Source organism: Pelodiscus sinensis, chromosome Z (assembly GCF_052426305.1).
Source record: "Pelodiscus sinensis isolate ZL-2025 chromosome Z, ASM5242630v1, whole genome shotgun sequence".
In the NCBI taxonomy this organism is placed as follows: Eukaryota; Metazoa; Chordata; order Testudines; family Trionychidae; genus Pelodiscus; species Pelodiscus sinensis.
Genome location: NC_143085.1, coordinates 29,907,869 through 29,926,226, shown reverse-complemented (window position 1 = coordinate 29,926,226; position 18,358 = coordinate 29,907,869). Strand labels below are relative to the sequence as shown.

The following is an 18,358-nucleotide window of genomic DNA, read 5'->3' as shown; positions in this document are numbered from 1 at the left end:
AGGGTTACAAAAAAAACCCAAAACACATTATTGGAGGCATTTAAATGTCTGCAGTGGTGGGAAGGAAAAGCTACCACCACTAAATAAGCACACAATTAATCACAAAGTAAAAATGATTATGCCACTTTTCGTTATCTGAGTAAAATACAAAATATGAACTCTAGGAGAAAATTATAAGTTATCTAGATTTTTAAACATTTTCTCCTACTAATAAGTTATTAGAACAAGGAAGAAAAAAATATTTTTATTTTGACAGTCCCCCTCTACAACCACCATATTTTTCAAACAATCTAGCATTTAAAAGAGAAATGCAATTATCTTCATGGAATATAGCTTACTGTGACTGAGGCTAAGTATTTTATATACAAGAATGACAATTATTTCTGAAAGTAATAATATGGAAATGCATGACTCACTTTCTCTAGTGATTTATTCAAATTATCTTACAGTTTTGATATTTTAAAAAAATACACACAAATATTTAGAGGATCCCTTAACAAAGCATATTTTACAACCACGCTTTGGTATATTCACTCTTTACTCATCCACTTGGTCTTGAAAATATTCATCTAAAGTAGCAGATTTATCTTCTTCATTTTCCTGCCACAAAAAAACCCCAAAAGAAAAGTAAATATTAGTTCAATTTACCTCTATGGTTACATCAAGTCATCTATTCTATGGCATTTTTATTGCAATAGAAATAACAACATTCCATAAAACAGGTGACAAGCAATATCAAGAAGCAATCTGGTTCCTATAGTGCAGGTGTTCCCAAACTTTTTGACACAGGGACCAGTAAATCTGTTCATGAGCTTTTGGAGGACCGGTAACATTCAATTTCATATTTGCATATTCATTAAGCAAATGATCAATATGAAAATAAGTTGTTTCTGGTCCTCCCAACGCCCCCAGTGCCAGCTTTAGAAAAAGCTTTTGATACGGTCACCCACAATATTCTTGCCAGCAAGTTAAGGGAATTTGGGTTGGATAAATGGACTGTAAGATGGATAGAAAGCTGGCTAAACCAGGGTTTCCCAAACCAGATGACGGATTTTTTGGACCAGGGGAAGTCATTTCAGGGCTCCTGATTCCCTCCCTCCCCACTAGGCTTCTTTGCACCTCCCTCCCCTGCAACCAAACTGAGCTGCCCACCTCCACTGGTTCCCTGCAGCTCCCCCAAAACCATTCCCCACAATCCAAAGGAGTGCAGCACCAGTTCCCTGCAGCCCCTCACAGCCCAGTTGAGCTGCTTTTCTGTTCCCTATGCCTTCCCCCATCCACCTCAGCCCAGTTGATCCCCATACTGGTTCCCTGCATGCTTCCCTCACAGCACAGTTGAGCGCTGTTTCACTGCACCTCCCCTCAAAGCCCCACAAAACTGCTGAGCCCAGCTCTGATTTCCTGCCACTCCCTCCCTTTGAGTCTAGCCCCGGGTTCCCGGCACCTCCCTACTCCTGCAGCCCAGCGCCACATATCTCCTCCCTGCCCCGCCCACAGCCCAGCCTGGCACCCCCCTCACATCAGATGAGTAGCAAGGGTGTTATGCAAAAGCAAAATTTGCACCCCCACCCTTGCCACGATGGGGCAGGGCCCTGAACCTTTAAACCCTACCTTTAAAGTCGCTGCTTGGCCCTGCCTCGGAGGCTTGATTGCACAGGGAGTACATGGCCCAACAACGCTCATGTAATGTAGAAAGTTGCTACCTTATAGGAATGTGCTACTGGTAGCATTTTATCATCTGTACAATTGTAAGGTAGTGCTCCTATAGGAAACTGCTACCAGAAGTAGCACAATCCCACAGGGAGCATTTCCATACAGACCAGGTTTGCCACAACTCATGATGCTGTGTGCTCTGCTCCCACCCCAGCCCAGCACCCCCCTAGTGTGGTGCCCGGGGGCAACTGCCCCCCCCCCCACTTCCTCCTCGCTATGCCTCTGTGCTGGGAGCCCGGAACATCCGGTTGCATCCTCTGCCCAGCCCGGTCCAGGGCTTGGGGGACCCGGTGCCGCATGGGCACTCCGGAAGCCCTGAGCACCCAGCAGCCACGCAGACGCCCAGTATTATTTTCCCACGGCTTGGTAGTGAGCCATGGTTTGAGAAACACTGCTATAGCGTTTTTAGACACACCCTAATCCTTAATGTAATAGTTCCAAAACTGAATCCACGTATTTTGTATATTTAAAGGGTGCTGAACAACTGAATTTCAAAATGGAATAAGAAGATGGATATTTATTTCTCAGGATTCATGAATATATTATATCTGAATAATAATAAAACTGAGTTTAAGCCATCTGTCTCATTTGCATCTATATTTTAGGTATTATTTTACTGTTCAAACAAAAGGCTTGATGCAGAAATTGTTGGGTGGATGCTTTGCCAACTTCATGCAAGAAGTCAAACTAGAAGATTTCCTAGGGTCACTTCTGGCTATAAAATATAGGAATTATTAATTTTAAAACCTTGTATGAGAAGCAATGCAAACCACAGAACCATGCCACAAGAGATTTTCCATACCTATCCATGTTCATTATAGTCAATACATACACTTAACTCTGCCCTGCTCAATAGTAGCAGGCTCCTCTTCTCCTGCACAAATCCTTCTTGGCAGCATCAGTGCCCCAAGAGATGTAAGAGTGTAGCCATTTAAATGGCTAATTGATAAGCACAAGCTTATTGGTTACCCAAACAGATACCCAGCTACACACGGCTCCTGGTTCAACTCCCGGGAGCTGCTTACCACACTGCACTGCTGCCTTTGTATCAGAGGCAACAGCATGGGGCAGCAGCCAGCTTAAATGCTGGCTCCCGGCATACACAAGCTCCTGGGGAGCTAGCTGCCACCCCATCAGTGGTTACACAGTTATCAAATTCCATGTATTTTAATATCCCTAATGCCCACGTTTCAAAATAGCACTAACACTCTCTGAAACTCAATGAATTACATTTAATTGATGGGGCTGGATTTTTTTTAATGTTACCTCTTAAAAAATAAAAGTTCTTTACCTTTGGTTCTTTAAATTCTAGATCTTCCCCATACTGAATGGCAAAGTCTATGTGCTGCAGCACAATATTTAAGCTTTCCTCATCGGAGTGATCATAAGGTAAAAATCGAACCATGCTGTAGTCATCAATCTGGAGGAAGGTTTTCAAAAGCATAGCTCTTAGATTATATGATTAATCAATAATAAAGAACACTTCAAACACCAAACACCAATCCACACAAGTATCAAAGGAGTAGCTGTGTTAGTCTGTATCTGCAAAAACAAGGAGTACTGTGGCATCTTATACACTAATCCACAGAAATGCCTTCAAGACAGGGACACTAATAGATTAGTTGCTTTACTGATGGTGAAAGTAAGATAAAAGGCCACACAGCAAACCAGTGACCGAGTCACGATTAGAATTCTGGAGCTCCTAGTAGCCTTTCCTCTGTGCAGTTCACTATACCATATTGCTTACACATCAGGATCACTCTGACATTATCATGACAACATGCCCAACATAAGATGTAGCCACTGGATGTTGGATCAAAATTAGTCTGAGAGAGACTAGGCTAAAAAAATCCAATCTGTCAGCATTTTCACTCATATGTCTGAGAATTCTCTAGGACAGTTGTTCCCAAAGTTGATTCCTCCAGACCTATGGGGATTCATCATGCATTACGTGGATCATTAGGTCCTAGAGCTAGGTCTGAAATGCACCAAAACAGCTTTCTGGCACTTTTGATGCATGTAGTACACCATTTTGTTCTAAAAAATAGCATCATCCATACAGTGTAACCTCCCATGCACTGTATGAGAGAGGTCACGCTGGCAAGGGGTGCTCTGGGAGCACTAGAAATGGAAGGGACTGAGGACATTTAGGATATGTCTATACTACACAGCTATTTCAGGATACCGGAGGTATCCCGAAACAGCTACACTGCATCTACACAAGCCTCCCGATATTTTGAAATATTTTTCAAAATAATGGGCATGCTATTTTGCCATCCTAGTAAACCTTGTTGCATGAGAGATAAGGGATGGCATTATTTAGAAATTTGGCACGGGTGTAGATGTGCCAAACATTTCAAAATAGATTAGAAATAAGATACGCAATTTGCATACCGCAAATTGCGTATCTTACTTCGAGTTTAGGATTCTGTGTAGATGCACCCTTAGGGTGTGTCTAGACTACAGGGTTTTGTCAACAAAAGTGGACTTTTGGTCGACAAAACTATACCTGTGTCTATACTGCCGCTGAGTTCTATCGACATAACGTAGACAGAACTCAGCAGTTTTGTAGATGGCTGTAAACCTCATTCTACGAGGAATAACATCTTCTGTTGACAGAGTTCTGTCGACAGAAGGCGTTATTGCAACTACACTATTCTTTACGTCTACACTGTCATGTCGACAAAGTGGCTTGCTTTGTCGACAGAACTGGCTGTAATCTAGACGCTCTTTGTCGACAGATGCTTTGTCGACAATATCTGTCGACAAAACTTTTGTCAATAAAAGCCTGTAATCTAGACGTACCCTAAGTGTTAGATACTACTACACGAATCCTTGATGGAAAAAAAGAATGGGAACCACTGCTTTAGTTCCCAGCAATACTAGTAAATCAGTTGTATCAAAACATCATTTTGAGAAAGATATTTTTATAGCATAGTGTGTGCAGAAAAATTAACCCTGATACTGTTATATTTGTAAATCATAAAGGATTGAATTTCAAAAGTGTACTTGAACCTGTTAGGGTTAAACAGCACCACTGCTACTTACCAATCCGCATATAGCTTTAGTCAGTTTCTTGAACATTTTGCTTTTTAGTATATTTGCAGAATCTTCAGTCACAGAATACATATCGGGATCTAAATACCTGAAAAAAGTATGTGTTAAAATTAGAAAGAAAAAACCCAAAAACTCAGCAGGGCTTTGAATTATGTATGGTTTTTCAAATATTGCCACTATTGCCTGTGGTTTTGTACTTTTCATTAATTTTAGAAGGTAGCAAGTTTGCAAGTGCTATTTTTAAAATATAATTTTCTTACATGTATAAGATTTTCTTACATGGTTATAAGATTATGATTTCTAGCACCAAATTCTCTAAATATTTAGCGAGGACTATTGGAAAAATGTAGATCTTGGTATTTACATAAAAGGAAAAGGGACTATATTTTCATTTCTATTGACAGTTACAAAATAATGAAGCAGGAGGATCTCTAAAGTTGGATTTGAACTACACAGGTGAAAGCCTCTGCAAATGGATTCAGAAGGATCTTATAGTTCTCCAAGACAATTCTCTACCAATATGCATAAACACATATATGCAGAAGATCATCTGTAAAGTTAGCTGCAAATTACCAAACACTGCATGATAAATTTGGCAATTTAACAATTCCATCTGGCTTGCCCTCCCCACCAACTGTCCCAGAGAATCGATTTTCACGTAATAACATTAATTCAATTGATCCTGAAACTTGCCTCAAGTTATTTAAAAACAAACAAACAAAAAAACCACTCCACATATTTTTCAAAACTTACTTTTCAATTTCCTTTTTAGCTTTCTTGCTCAGCAAATCCATTTTGGTCATGATGTTGATCTGTGGAATCTCTAATGATATCATTGCACTGAGTGCTGCCAAGACACCGGAAATAAACTGACAAAATAAGAAAAGTGCCAAGTTAAAAGAAAAGTTAAATACAGATAGATTCCAAATATATAGCAATAACTTAGAGTTTTTAAGAGGTAGTGTAATCACTACAGTAAATAGACTACTACTGTATCACAACAATGCACTAACCTTCATGATAAAGGAAGCAGGTAGTAATACTACTCTATGGTGTCACAACAAAACTGTAACAACCCCATCTTCCCCAGGTCTAGAATCTTTGAAATCTACTATTTATTTTGAACAGTTTGTTTGCGCAAAATAAAAAATCATATTTTGCGATTACCTGCAGATACCAAATTTTGCATAAAACAATCCTGCCATTTAAATTAGCTGAATGCACTACGTTTTACACAGGAATATGCTGGGTAAAAGGTTTAAATAATTATTTTTGTTTTTCATCAGAAAAAAGTCATGACTATTATGATTAGAGTTCAAAAAAATTTGCTAATTGAAATTGAGTCACCTATTCAACTGTCATTTTAGTGCAAAGAAAATTTTTACTGTTACAAATCACAAAATAATTCAAATTAGTTTCGGAAAGAGTAATGGAAGCTTTAGGAGTTGGTTTCAAATTTACTATGGATGGTAATTATTCAATAAAATGAATAGTATTTGAAATTGAAATCCTACAAAACTTAAACTGTTCTTTTACTTCCCTTTTGCAAGCACATTAATAAAAAATTCTATTACATATATTTAATTTCTTGAATATTCCTATAAGCATAATCTACACAAATAACTTTGCCTGGTCAACAACGGGCCTCACCTGCTAGTCTCTCCCTCTCTCTATAAAAAAACCCCAAAAAACGTTTCCTGTGGGACAACGGAATGACATCATCATGTCTCAACTGCCTCTTTCCTCCCTCCCCAGTGCTCAGCTGTGGTACAGAGGCTCCTCCCCCCCGCAGGTGGGGGAAGACCGCAGGGCCTACAAAGCTTCAGAGCAGCCCCCCTCCCAGTGGTCATGGGAAGAGCCAGGCCTGGTGAACCGCTGCCAGGGAGGAGGGGGTTAGGATTAGGTCATGGCTGGCAGGAGGTTTGGGAGGGATGAGAGAAAGGGCCCTGGATCAGGGAAGGAAAAGGAGCTGGGGTGGGGCAAGGAGGGAGAAAGCACCCTGGGCTGGGGCAGGCGGGAAGGGAGAAAGGGGTCCAGGCTGGGGCAGCCACAGCCCAGCCCTTCCCAGTAATCACAGGGAGAGCCGGGTTGCCTGCCCCCCTGGCGAGAGGGGGGTTGGCAAGTGTAGTGAGCAAGGGGCAAACCTCCTTTCCCTCTCCCCCACGGAGCACCCCTCTCTCCCCCCTCCCCTCCAGCAGGGCTGGGTTGGGTGAAGTGCTGTGGGAAGGGGAGGAGGGGCTGACTGTGTGCTGAGGCAGGGGCAGACTGGCCCAGAGGGATACTGGGAATTTCCCGGTGGGCCGTCCGCTGAAGGGCCAGCTGGTGGCTGCTGGAGGGGGATTGTGATGCGGGGTGCCGGTGTGTCGCAGCCTGAGCCTGGCACTTTAAATTTCCTGGTGCCGGCCAGGGCACGGTGTGGGGCCGAGGGAGCGCATGTGCAGCGTGCTCAAACGCTGCACAACAGTTGAGAGGGGAGAAGCCCGAGCGTCTCCCCTCTCAGCTAGTTTGAGCGCTGCACCTGGACACTGCTGCCAGGGAGGGGAGAGAGGCGGGTCTGGAGCCGGGGGAGTGATCGAGGGGACGGGGTGCTGAGTGCTCAGCCCGGGCGGGAGGCTGGGGGATCCAGGAGGAGCAAGCAACCTCCCCCCATGTGGGTCGGCACAGGCGTTGCACGCCCTGGCTAGTCACCCGCCCGAGCGCCACTGCCCTCACCCTGGCTCCTCCTCGCTTGGCCCTGGCAGTGCTTGGTGGCTGCTGCCTCCCCCGCTGCTGGCTGGGGCCACCCGCCGCGGCTGTTGCACCTTTTGGCTTCACCTGATTGCAAAGGCAGCGCTGCTTTGCGGCTCCGCATGGGCACGTGATGGCGGGAGGTTCCAGCTCGAGAGAAGCGAACCTTACAGGGCAACGTGGGGATGGGAACAGTTGGGGTGCCTGCACAGCGACCTCCCCCCCCCCCCGAGTACTGAGGAAGAAGGCTGCCCCCGCCCCGCTGTCAATTTGCATGGAAGGGGGTGGGGGTTGTTTTTGGAGTGAGAGAAGCCCTGGGTCCGTAAATCCCCAGCTCCTGCAGTCCTGTTACTATGTGACACTCTCCATTTTCTTCAAACATTTCTAAGCTTCATGGTTAAAGAGAAAATCTTTGAGAGGAGATATTATGCATGTTGTGATTACATATTTATGTCCCTATGAGCGTATCTGGATCTTTAAGAGTTTTTTTGGGGGGTCGGGAGAGTCGAGAGGGGGAGAGATTACAAAATAAAAGGAAAATGTACATGCTTTATTTAAATGATAGAATTTGTCAAAAATTAAGGGAAAAAGGAAGTTTGTATTAATATCAGAAGGAAAGTGATTAAAACATCAGATATAGTTTTTTGGTGGACAATATTTGCAAGTTTTCTGTCTTTTGCTAGAATAAAAAGGGGTGGGGTACAGGAGGGAGAGCGGGGGCTGGGAGAGTTGGGGAACACAGGATAGTGGTTGAAGGCAGGAGGTAGGGGGCTGAGGGCACAGGGTTTGGTGTGGGGTGTTAGGGCAGGAGTATAATGTTGTAGGGCTGGAGACAGGGCAGAGATATGCGGGACTCTTGGTAAGGGGTAGGGGTTACGATGTGTGGGCAGGGAGCTGAAAGGTTTGTGGGGGCAGCTCAGGGCAGAAGGTGATAGAATGAGGGCAGGAGGGGTGGATTCGGGGCACAGGGTCTGATGCGGGGGCTCAGGGTAGAGAGGTGGGGGAGCAGGAGTCAGGGCAGGAGGTAGAGAGTGCAGAACTCAGGAGGGAGCTGGAAGAGGTTACGGGGCTTACAAGGGTGATGACAATGCTGTGCTGTCAAAAGCGAAGCTCTGTCCCCCGAGAGAAGTCCTGTCAGCGACTCCTCCAAGGGGGGAGAGGACCTGCATGGGCTGGGCCTGGCCTCAAGTTTGTCTGGGGTGAGCAGGGCTCCGTGGGCCAACCCTGGCCTTCAGCTGGCCCCCATTTTGCAGCTGGTGAAGGAGGGCAGGGTTCTTCATATAAATTTCCAATAAAATGTTGACAAATTTTAAAAATTATCTTGTTTGCATCATTGTCAATAAATCAGAATTTTTTCTATAGTGCTACTTCTTTAGTGCTAGTCCATCAGCATTACAGTGCTTAATTAAGTTAAACTGTTTTTATTAACGTGCATGTGGCAAGTTTTCCAATACTGTAAGCTTATGTTTATGTTGCTAAGAGCAAGTCAGGTACAGGGGAACCAGTTTAATAATCCCGCCTAGGGCACCATAAATCCTAAGGACAGCCCTGATTGTATTCTTTATCTCCTGTATACATTGGCTACATCTACAAGCTAAGTGTGTCATTCCCTTGCTCACAAACATATCCTCACACAAGCCCTCATTAAAGCTATTCATAGTATGACTATGTCAAAAGTCTGAGGGAGTAGCCATATCAGTGTGTATCTGCAAAAACACGGAGTCCTGTGGCACCTTAGAGACTAACAGATTTATTAGGGCATAAGCTTTTGTGAGTAAAACCCACTTTATCAATATCTGTTGAATATCTTCAATATCTTCATCAACGATTTAGATATTGGTATAGAAAATACGCTTATTAAGTTGGCAGATGATACCAAGCAGGGAGGGGCTGCGACTAATCTGCAGGATAGGGTCATAATTCAAAGTGACCTGGACAAATTGGAGAAATAGTCTGAGGTAAATAGGATGCAAGTGCTCCACTTAGGAAGGAACAATCAGTTTCACACATACAGAATGGGAAGAGACTGTCTGGGAAGGAGTACGGCAGAAAGGGATCTAGGTGTTATAGTGGACCACAAGTTGAATGAGTCAGCAGTGTGATGCCATTGCAAAGAAAGCAAACATGATTCTGGGATGCATTAACAGGTGTGTTGTGAGCAAGACAGGAAAAGTCATTCTTCCGCTCTACTCTGCGCTTATTAGGCCTCAATTGGAGTACCGCATTTCAAGAAAGACGTGGAAAAATTGGAGAGGGTCCAGAGAAGAACAACGAGAATGATTAAAGGTCTAGAGAACATGACCTATGAGGGAAGGCTGAAGGAATTAGGTTTGTTTAGTTTAGAAAAGAGAAGATTGAGGGTGGACATGATAGCAGTTTTCAGGTATCTAAAAGGGTGTCATAAGGAGGAGGGAGAAAACTTGTTCATCTTGGCCTCTGGGGATAGAACAAGAAGCAATGGGCTTAAACTGCAGCAAGGGAGCTTTAGGTTGGACATTAGGAAAAAGTTCTTAACTGTCAAGGTAGTCAAACACTGGAATAAATTGCCCAGGGAGGTTGTGGAATCTCCATCTGTGGAGATATTTAAGAGTAGGTTAGATAAATGTATATCAGGGATAGTCTAGACAGTATTTGGTCCTGCCATGAGGGCAGGGAACTGGACTCGATGACCTCTCCAGATCCCTTCCAGTCCTAGTATTCTATGATTCTACGATGAGATGAATTGGAGTGGAGTTTACGGAGGCATGGATACTCTCTTTCTTTTGTTATACATACATAGGGACAAGGTCACAGGATTCCTAATAGTTTTATGAATAGCAGAGTAGCACAGGTAGTGGCTACAGAGGCATAGGTGACATGTGCTAAGTCTAAACCCATCTAAAATTGGCAAATATGTACTCGGTATGGCTCAACCATGTCTCCACTGCTGCTGACTATGCTATTGAGGTGCTATTTATACTTGCGCTAACTTGGTGAGAGTGAGTGCAAATATGTGTACATAAACAGGGAAATAACATCTACAAATAATTTGTAGAGATAGGTGAATGAAGATACAGGGTCTCTCCCCTTCTGTACTATACTTTTTTCCAACTTACTCCATCAGCCTTTTTCACCCAGTCTTGTGCATATATGCACAACTTACCCTACAGCCTCATTTCTGTCTTTTGCTAGTAGTTTTGCCCCTACTAGCAACAGACAGATATGAAATGTAGGAGGCAAAGCAATGTCTAAGGACATTGTTAGGTCAGAAGCCAACCTACTTCTGGGCGAGTTCTAGGATTCCCATCTCAGTGTATCCCTTACTTCAGGAACTTCATTTTTCAAGTACCAATTTTGCTCATTTTACAGGTTAATTGATACAGCGAACAGTCAGCATTCAAGGATTTTTCCCAGATCTCATGACTCCCACTTCCTACCCACACCTCCACAGACTATTAGGCCATAAAGAATATTTAAGTTTACAAAAGAGTGACAATGGAGAGGTGAAAAATGCTATGATTGCTTTTGAATTAGGGATGTAACAGTACAGTCGATTAACTGATAAGCAAAAGCTTATAGGTTAATGCTATAGACTACAGTCATTGCCCCCACCCCCCGCCAGTAAATTTTTTAGCAGGCTGGCCAGCAGCCCAGCTTAGCCCTGGCTTGCACTGGATCCTGGACCTACCCCCACTGCAGCTCTGCATTTAAAGTTTATTAGGAGCTAGGCAGCCCGGCTCAGTTCCGGTTTGTGCCGGGTCTGGGAGCTCAGACTCCTCCCCCTCGGACAGGGGCTGCCTGGGGACTATAGAATAGTCGACTAACCAATAAGAATTCATGAGGTTAATTGACTATTCAATTCACCAATATTTAACATCCATATTCTGAATATAGTTATTCATTTCTCCAGATTGTTCATCTGTAAATTAAAAACTTTGTTACAATCAATTTAAAACTCCTACCTTAAAAGATTCCACCATAAACTGAGAATCAACAAGAAAAACTCCACAGACACGAAATTCCCACTGTTGCAGCTGCTCCACCAGCTGTTTCATCATTGGCAAATGAGTATAAAGTTCAATCTGACCTAGGACACATACATAATTAATATGCAGGAGTGTAAAGCTAATGCTGAGACAGTAATAGCATATTAGTTCATCAAATACCATTATAGTAGATAGGCAGAAGATATTGCTATTAAAATTAGTGAAATCTAGCACAGAATGTGTGATAGCATTATCTAAAAAGAAGTATTTGCTCTTGGACAGTTTTAAACAAAATAATATGTTTCATTTTGGCACTAAACCACATAACAGTTAAAAAAGGCTTTATCTGCAAATGATCAAATACATGCAAAAAAAATCTACACATCAGATAAGAAAAAAAATTAAGTCACCAGAATATAGAAGCTTGTTTACCTGGGCAATCAAAGAGTATGTAGTCATCCTCCACATGGCCAAGACAATCCTCAAGCCAATCAAAGTTATTGGCAAAGTATTCCATGCAAAACACTAAACCACCATTGGGACCAAACCTTAAGTTGTCATCTTCCATAACATCATCTACTTCAATTAATTCTCGAATGTCTAGAATAAAAAGTGCATGTTTTGTGTTTTTTTCAACACTTCATAAATAAATTCCAGAAGCAAATTCCTACAAGTTTAAATCTCCAAATGATCTTTGCCAACTAAATTTGTTTCAGGTGCTGCCCCAGCTCTCCCATCCCCCATGCCTTTTGCCAATTTTTGTGATTTTACAGTCACAAATTCCTGGGTTTTTTTAAAGTGTTGTTTCTTTTCTCCATTCCCTCAAACAGACAAAAAAAATGTATATATAGGGGGAAACCAGAACACTGACTATTTCTAAAAGGTTTGTAAAATACTGCTATAGATTCAGGAAAAATATTGTATAGGTCCTACTAATATTGCCTCAAAATACCATAGTTTTGTGTGTGTGTGTGTGTGTATATATATATATAGCTCCTTTTATTAAAAAATAAAAATCAGATTTAAAATCGGGAGAGTGCTGTAAGTCAAATCGGAACAGCTTTGACATGCAGACAGGTCAAATTTGAATTAAATTTGAATTTGTCATTAAAAAGAAAACTCGATATTCAAGCCTGATTCAGCCTGTGTAAGAACTGTTCTATTCTCTATCCATTTTCAGCAGTTCGGAGAGTACAAGAAATTAAGAAACAATGCACCCAAACACAACTCACCAGCCATCACAGGATAATTGAAGTATTCTGCTGCAGGGTCCAGGTTAACAACTTGCACTGAGCGGTTTAGGGCTGCACAATGCTGAACCATGGTGGAACAGTAAGTGCTCTGTAATTTAAATAGGAATCTTATTACCCACTGAAAGTACCTAAAAGTTGCAATTTTATACCTGAAAGTAGAGGCAACAGTCTTAATATTGAAAGCAGGAGTCTGGGAATCTGAATACCCGAATTCCATTCCCAGCTCTGCCTGACGTAACCGTCCAACATATGCAGCACTTCCCCTCTATGCCGGAGTATCTCTGGCTGTGAAAGGGGGATAACACCTCCTCTGTACAGCACCGTCCAGTCTCCCGATGAAAGGAGCGATGCAAAGGGTTATCTGTAGGCTACCACAAAGGACTATTTTATCAGAAGAGTCACCGCCACTTTACACCATGTCAGATTGCAAGAAACGCCAACGGGAGTACACGGCAACTTCCACTTAAGCCGCCTCATAACCCTCCACTTACCCCCACGCCTCCAAGTACTTACCCATGCCTCAGTTTCCCATGCCTCAGTTTCCTCAATTACCCCAACCCCTTATGCCCCGCCCCCATTCCCGCCGCACGCCCCGGGTCCACCCTCGGTACAAGGCGAAGGGTGGTCTCACCTTCCCACTGCCCGCCGGGCCCATGACCAGCTGGGCGAAGCGGGGCATGGCTGCTGCTCAGTTTCTCCAACGCAGCGCGGAGACAGCAGGGACCGAGCGAAAGGAACTGACCCCTCCGCGATCCCGTAGCGTGGCGGATACGGAGCGTCCCAAAGCTCAAACTTCCTATAGAGGCCGAATCGCCCCGTTCGGCTCCTGGAGAGGACGTGGAAGACTATTCCTGCGCACGCGCGGAGACGGTTTGCTGGCGGAGTGGGCTGTTGGGCGGGGCGCCGAGGCTCGTACCTGGGTTAACCTAGTGGGTCACAGGCGTCTGGGCGGCAGGTCCGCAGAAACTGGCGGTGCCCAGAGCCCGCAACCCCCCCCCCCAGATCCGCCCTCCCGCCTACGCCTCTCGGTGGGGAGGATGGAGTTTGGGTGCGGGAGGAGGAGTGGGGGGTGCAGTTTGGGTGAGGGAGGAGGAGTGGGGGTGCAGTTTGGGTGCGGGAGGAGGAGTGGGGGGTGCAGTTTGGGTGAGGGAGGGAGAGTGGGGGGATGCAGTTTGGGTGAGGGAGGGAGAGTGGGGGGGTGCAGTTTGGGTGAGGGAGGGAGAGTGGGGGGGATGCAGTTTGGGTGCGGGAGGAGGAGTGGGGGGTGCAGTTTGGGTGAGGGAGGGAGAGTGGGGGGTGCAGTTTGGGTGAGGGAGGGAGAGTGGGGGGGTGCAGTTTGGGTGAGGGAGGGAGAGTGGGGGGGATGCAGTTTGGGTGAGGGAGGGAGAGTGGGGGGGATGCAGTTTGGGTGAGGGAGGGAGAGTGGGGGGATGCAGTTTGGGTGAGGGAGGGAGAGTGGGGGGGATGCAGTTTGGGTGAGGGAGGGAGAGTGGGGGGGATGCAGTTTGGGTGAGGGAGGGAGAGTGGGGGGATGCAGTTTGGGTGAGGGAGGGAGAGTGGGGGGGTGCAGTTTGGGTGAGGGAGGAGGAGTGGGGGGGATGCAGTTTGGGTGAGGGAGGAGGAGTGGGGGGGATGCAGTTTGGGTGAGGGAGGGAGAGTGGGGGGATGCAGTTTGGGTGAGGGAGGGAGAGTGGGGGGATGCAGTTTGGGTGAGGGAGGGAGAGTGGGGGGATGCAGTTTGGGTGAGGGAGGGAGAGTGGGGGGGATGCAGTTTGGGTGAGGGAGGGAGAGTGGGGGGGATGCAGTTTGGGTGAGAGAGGGAGAGTGGGGGGGATGCAGTTTGGGTGAGGGAGGGAGAGTGGGGGGATGCAGTTTGGGTGAGGGAGGGAGAGTGGGGGGGATGCAGTTTGGGTGAGGGAGGGAGAGTGGGGGGATGCAGTTTGGGTGAGGGAGGGAGAGTGGGGGGGATGCAGTTTGGGTGAGGGAGGAGGAGTGGGGGTGCAGTTTGGGTGAGGGAGGGAGAGTGGGGGGGATGCAGTTTGGGTGAGGGAGGGAGAGTGGGGGGATGCCGTTTGGGTGCGGGAGGAGGAGTGGGGGGATGCAGTTTGGGTGAGGGAGGGAGAGTGGGGGGGATGCAGTTTGGGTGCGGGAGGAGGAGTGGGGGGGTGCAGTTTGGGTGAGGGAGGGAGAGTGGGGGGGATGGAGTTTGGGTGAGGGAGGGAGAGTGGGGGGGATGCAGTTTGGGTGAGGGAGGAGGAGTGGGGGGTGCAGTTTGGGTGAGGGAGGAGGAGTGGGGGGTGCAGTTTGGGTGAGGGAGGGAGAGTGGGGGGATGCAGTTTGGGTGAGGGAGGGAGAGTGGGGGGGATGCCGTTTGGGTGCGGGAGGAGGAGTGGGGGGATGCAGTTTGGGTGAGGGAGGGAGAGTGGGGGGGATGCAGTTTGGGTGCGGGAGGAGGAGTGGGGGGGTGCAGTTTGGGTGAGGGAGGGAGAGTGGGGGGGATGGAGTTTGGATGCGGGAGGAGGAGTGGGGGGTGCAGTCTGGGTGAGGGAGGGAGAGTGGGGGGGATGGAGTTTGGATGCGGGAGGAGGAGTGGGGGGTGCAGTTTGGGTGAGGGAGGGAGAGTGGGGGGGATGGAGTTTGGGTGCGGGAGGAGGAGTGGGGGGTGCAGTTTGGGTGAGGGAGGGAGAGTGGGGGGGATGGAGTTTGGGTGCGGGAGGAGGAGTGGGGGGTGCAGTTTGGGTGAGGGAGGGAGAGTGGGGAGGATGGAGTTTGGGTGCGGGAGGAGGAGTGGGGGGTGCAGTTTGGGTGAGGGAGGGAGAGTGGGGGGGATGGAGTTTGGGTGCGGGAGGAGGAGTGGGGGGTGCAGTTTGGGTGAGGGAGGGAGAGTGGGGAGGATGGAGTTTGGGTGCGGGAGGAGGAGTGGGGGGTGCAGTTTGGGTGAGGGAGGGAGAGTGGGGGGTGCAGTTTGGGTGCTGGTGCAGCCTCTGGGCTGGGCCAGTGGATGTAAGAAGGGGTGAGGGGTTGCAGGCTTTGGAATGGAGTGAGGTGCAAGAACAGGTGTGGAGGGAGAGGGTACATGTTATAGTGCTGGGCTTCTCAACATGTGGCCCATGGGCCATATGCGGCGCTCAGCCCGTTTGTTTGCGGCCAGTGGTGTGGTTTGGATTTACGCAGGGCTCAATATGCGGCCTGCAGGTGAGAGCCAAAAAAAAAAAAAAAGTAGTCAATATAATGGTTTTTTGGTGATATGCGTTTTAGTAGTTTGTCCTGGACTGTCATTGTTCACTAAAAGTGCTGTCCTATGGATGGAAATCGGGTAAATATTGCATTTTATTAATATCAGCACAACTGACTTAAATGGGGCCTGTGTGTTATGTGGTCTTGCTTAATCTTTGTATTCATGCCCAAAATGTGAAAGAAGCTGACTGTATATATATTTGCATGTATATGCAACCACATTTAAGTTTCAGCCCTCAGCTAGGGTTGCCAGGTGTCTGGTTTTGAACCGGACAGTCCGGTATTTGAGCTTTCTGTCCGGGAAACAAATTGAGAAAATACCCGACATATAAATGTCCAGTATTTTCTAATTAAGTAAGTTTTATTGTTATCCTGAGTATCAGTACAAAGTTGCATAGTGCGTGAACGTGTCTACCAGCCAGGCAGTACACAGCTACACAGTAGGGAGGAGGGGGCGGGGGTGAGGCGGGATGGAATCTCTGGGGTCGGACTCACTCATGCACCCTGCCCGGGACCATGCACGGGATGGGCAGCACTCCAGGATCTGTGTGTGCCCAAACCAGCCCTCTCCCCACCAGCCAGTTCTTCCCCTCTGACCCCTCCTCTCCCACCCGGCCAGTCCTGCTCCCTGCCTGCCAGTCGTCTCCCCCCACTGCCGCAGTCAGCCCCGCTCCCCTCCGACCCTCTCCCGGACAGCCCTGCTTCCCACCAGCTGGTTCCTTTCCCCCAATCTCCCCCAGCCAGCCCTGCTCCTCCCGACCCCCTCCCAGCCAGCCCCGCTCTCCACCAGCTGGTCCGCCTCCCAATACCCCTATTTCCCCCGGCCAGCCCCACCCCCGCCAACCTTCTCCTGGCCAGCCTTGCTTCCCACCAGCTGGTTCCTTCCCCCAATTTCCCCTGGACAGCCCTGCTCCTCCCGACCCCCTCCTGGCTAGCCCAGCTCTCCGCTGGCCAGCCTCCACCCCAAAATCACCCCCGGCTAGCCTCGCTCCCCCTGACCCCTTCCTGGCCAGCCCTGCTTCCTGCCAGCCATTCTCCCCCTCCCCCCACCACCAGATCTGCTCCTCCTAACCTCCCCGCCCAGCCCTGCTTACCGCCAGCCAGTTGCCCCCTGCCCCCGATCAGCCCTGCTCCCCCGAACCCCTCCCAGCTGGTTCCTCCCCTCCCCCCATTCTGAGATCTTGTATGTCTGATATTATTTTGAAAGCCATCTGGTAACCCTACCCTCAGCATGTGCGGTAGGTATCATTGTGGCTCCCAGGACTTCCAAAGTTGAGTCACCTTGGTGTAACGCTTAGCTGTGGCACCCAGGAGTGGGGACTGGGAGTCTCTGTGTTCTGCTGCCAAAGATGGCTTTCAAAAAAATATCGGACACACATGATCTCTGTAGTGTAGACAAGGGCTTAGCTTCTGAAACTTTTGGGTACCATTGGCTCACATTTTGTACCTTTTCTCTGCAACATGAGAGCTAGAAAGATGCAAGCTGAGAGTCTCAACGTGATGGACCCCCTGATGCTTTATGAAATGGACTTATGGGTACAAATGTACATAACTCCAAAGTGCTTTGAGCAAATTACTTCATGTAACCTATCAATCTTCATATCTTAATCTGCTAGATCTGTTCATCTTATTTTGGTATGTGTGTCATTCTTGTGTATAAAATTAGACATATGGACTAGGGAATGCTTTATGGTTTTAAATGTGTGAATGAATAGCATTAAAGATGCAATGTCTTGATGACCAACTTGATGACCAACACTTTCTTTTGTCCTTTAAGTCTTAGCAGTGGTTGGTCTGGGAAAGTCACATGTTCACCCCAACTGGCCAGGTGAATTCCCAGGAGGGAATCTTTAAAAACAATAGGAAGGTAGTAGTCTGGGTCTTTGGGCTGGTTGGGCAGATGTGAAGAGGGTGAACTAAAGGCTCCAAGGTGAGGGACAGCCCTGGTTTGGAAGGTTGTGCTGGAAATGAGACAGTTTTAGGGTGAGTTTATAGTTTGTTCTGAGGATTTTAGTTAGTGTCAGAATTAGCTTAGCAGTTTTTGTTACGTTTGATTTGTAATCTACTTTGCTCTGCCTGTTCTCACTTACTACCACTTAAATCAGGGCTACTCAACTTTGGAAGCCCCGAGCATCACAATGATACTCACAGCACATGCAGTGGGCCACAGCTTAAGTGTGGTTGCATATACATGTAAATATATATGCAAGTATATGCAAATAACTTCTTTCACGCTTATTGGCATGAAAACAAAGATTTAAGTTGTGGCGCTAGACCCAAACATGGCCAGTGTGAGCCAGTCAGCACTTTTTAGATTCTGCCCACAAGGCTAAGTAGCCAGCACTTCCCACAATGCCCCAGCTCCTGACACCTCCTCTCTGGGGACTAGAAACACTGACACTCTGT

At 47.0% G+C, this 18,358-nt stretch overlaps 1 protein-coding gene across 1 annotated transcript; it reads right to left on the bottom strand.

Annotated features, from left to right (window-relative positions):
- Window positions 1–412: 412 nt before the first annotated feature.
- GPN3 (GPN-loop GTPase 3) lies at window positions 413–13,504 on the bottom strand. Its single transcript, XM_075898591.2, has 8 exons — window positions 13,347–13,504; window positions 12,695–12,803; window positions 11,895–12,062; window positions 11,439–11,563; window positions 5,524–5,639; window positions 4,762–4,858; window positions 3,005–3,133; window positions 413–600 (listed from the first exon to the last, which is right to left on the bottom strand). The coding sequence occupies exons 1-8, from the start codon at window positions 13,392–13,394 to the stop codon at window positions 538–540; spliced, it is 855 nt and encodes a 284-aa protein (XP_075754706.1). The 5' UTR covers window positions 13,395–13,504; the 3' UTR covers window positions 413–537.
- Window positions 13,505–18,358: the final 4,854 nt, after the last annotated feature.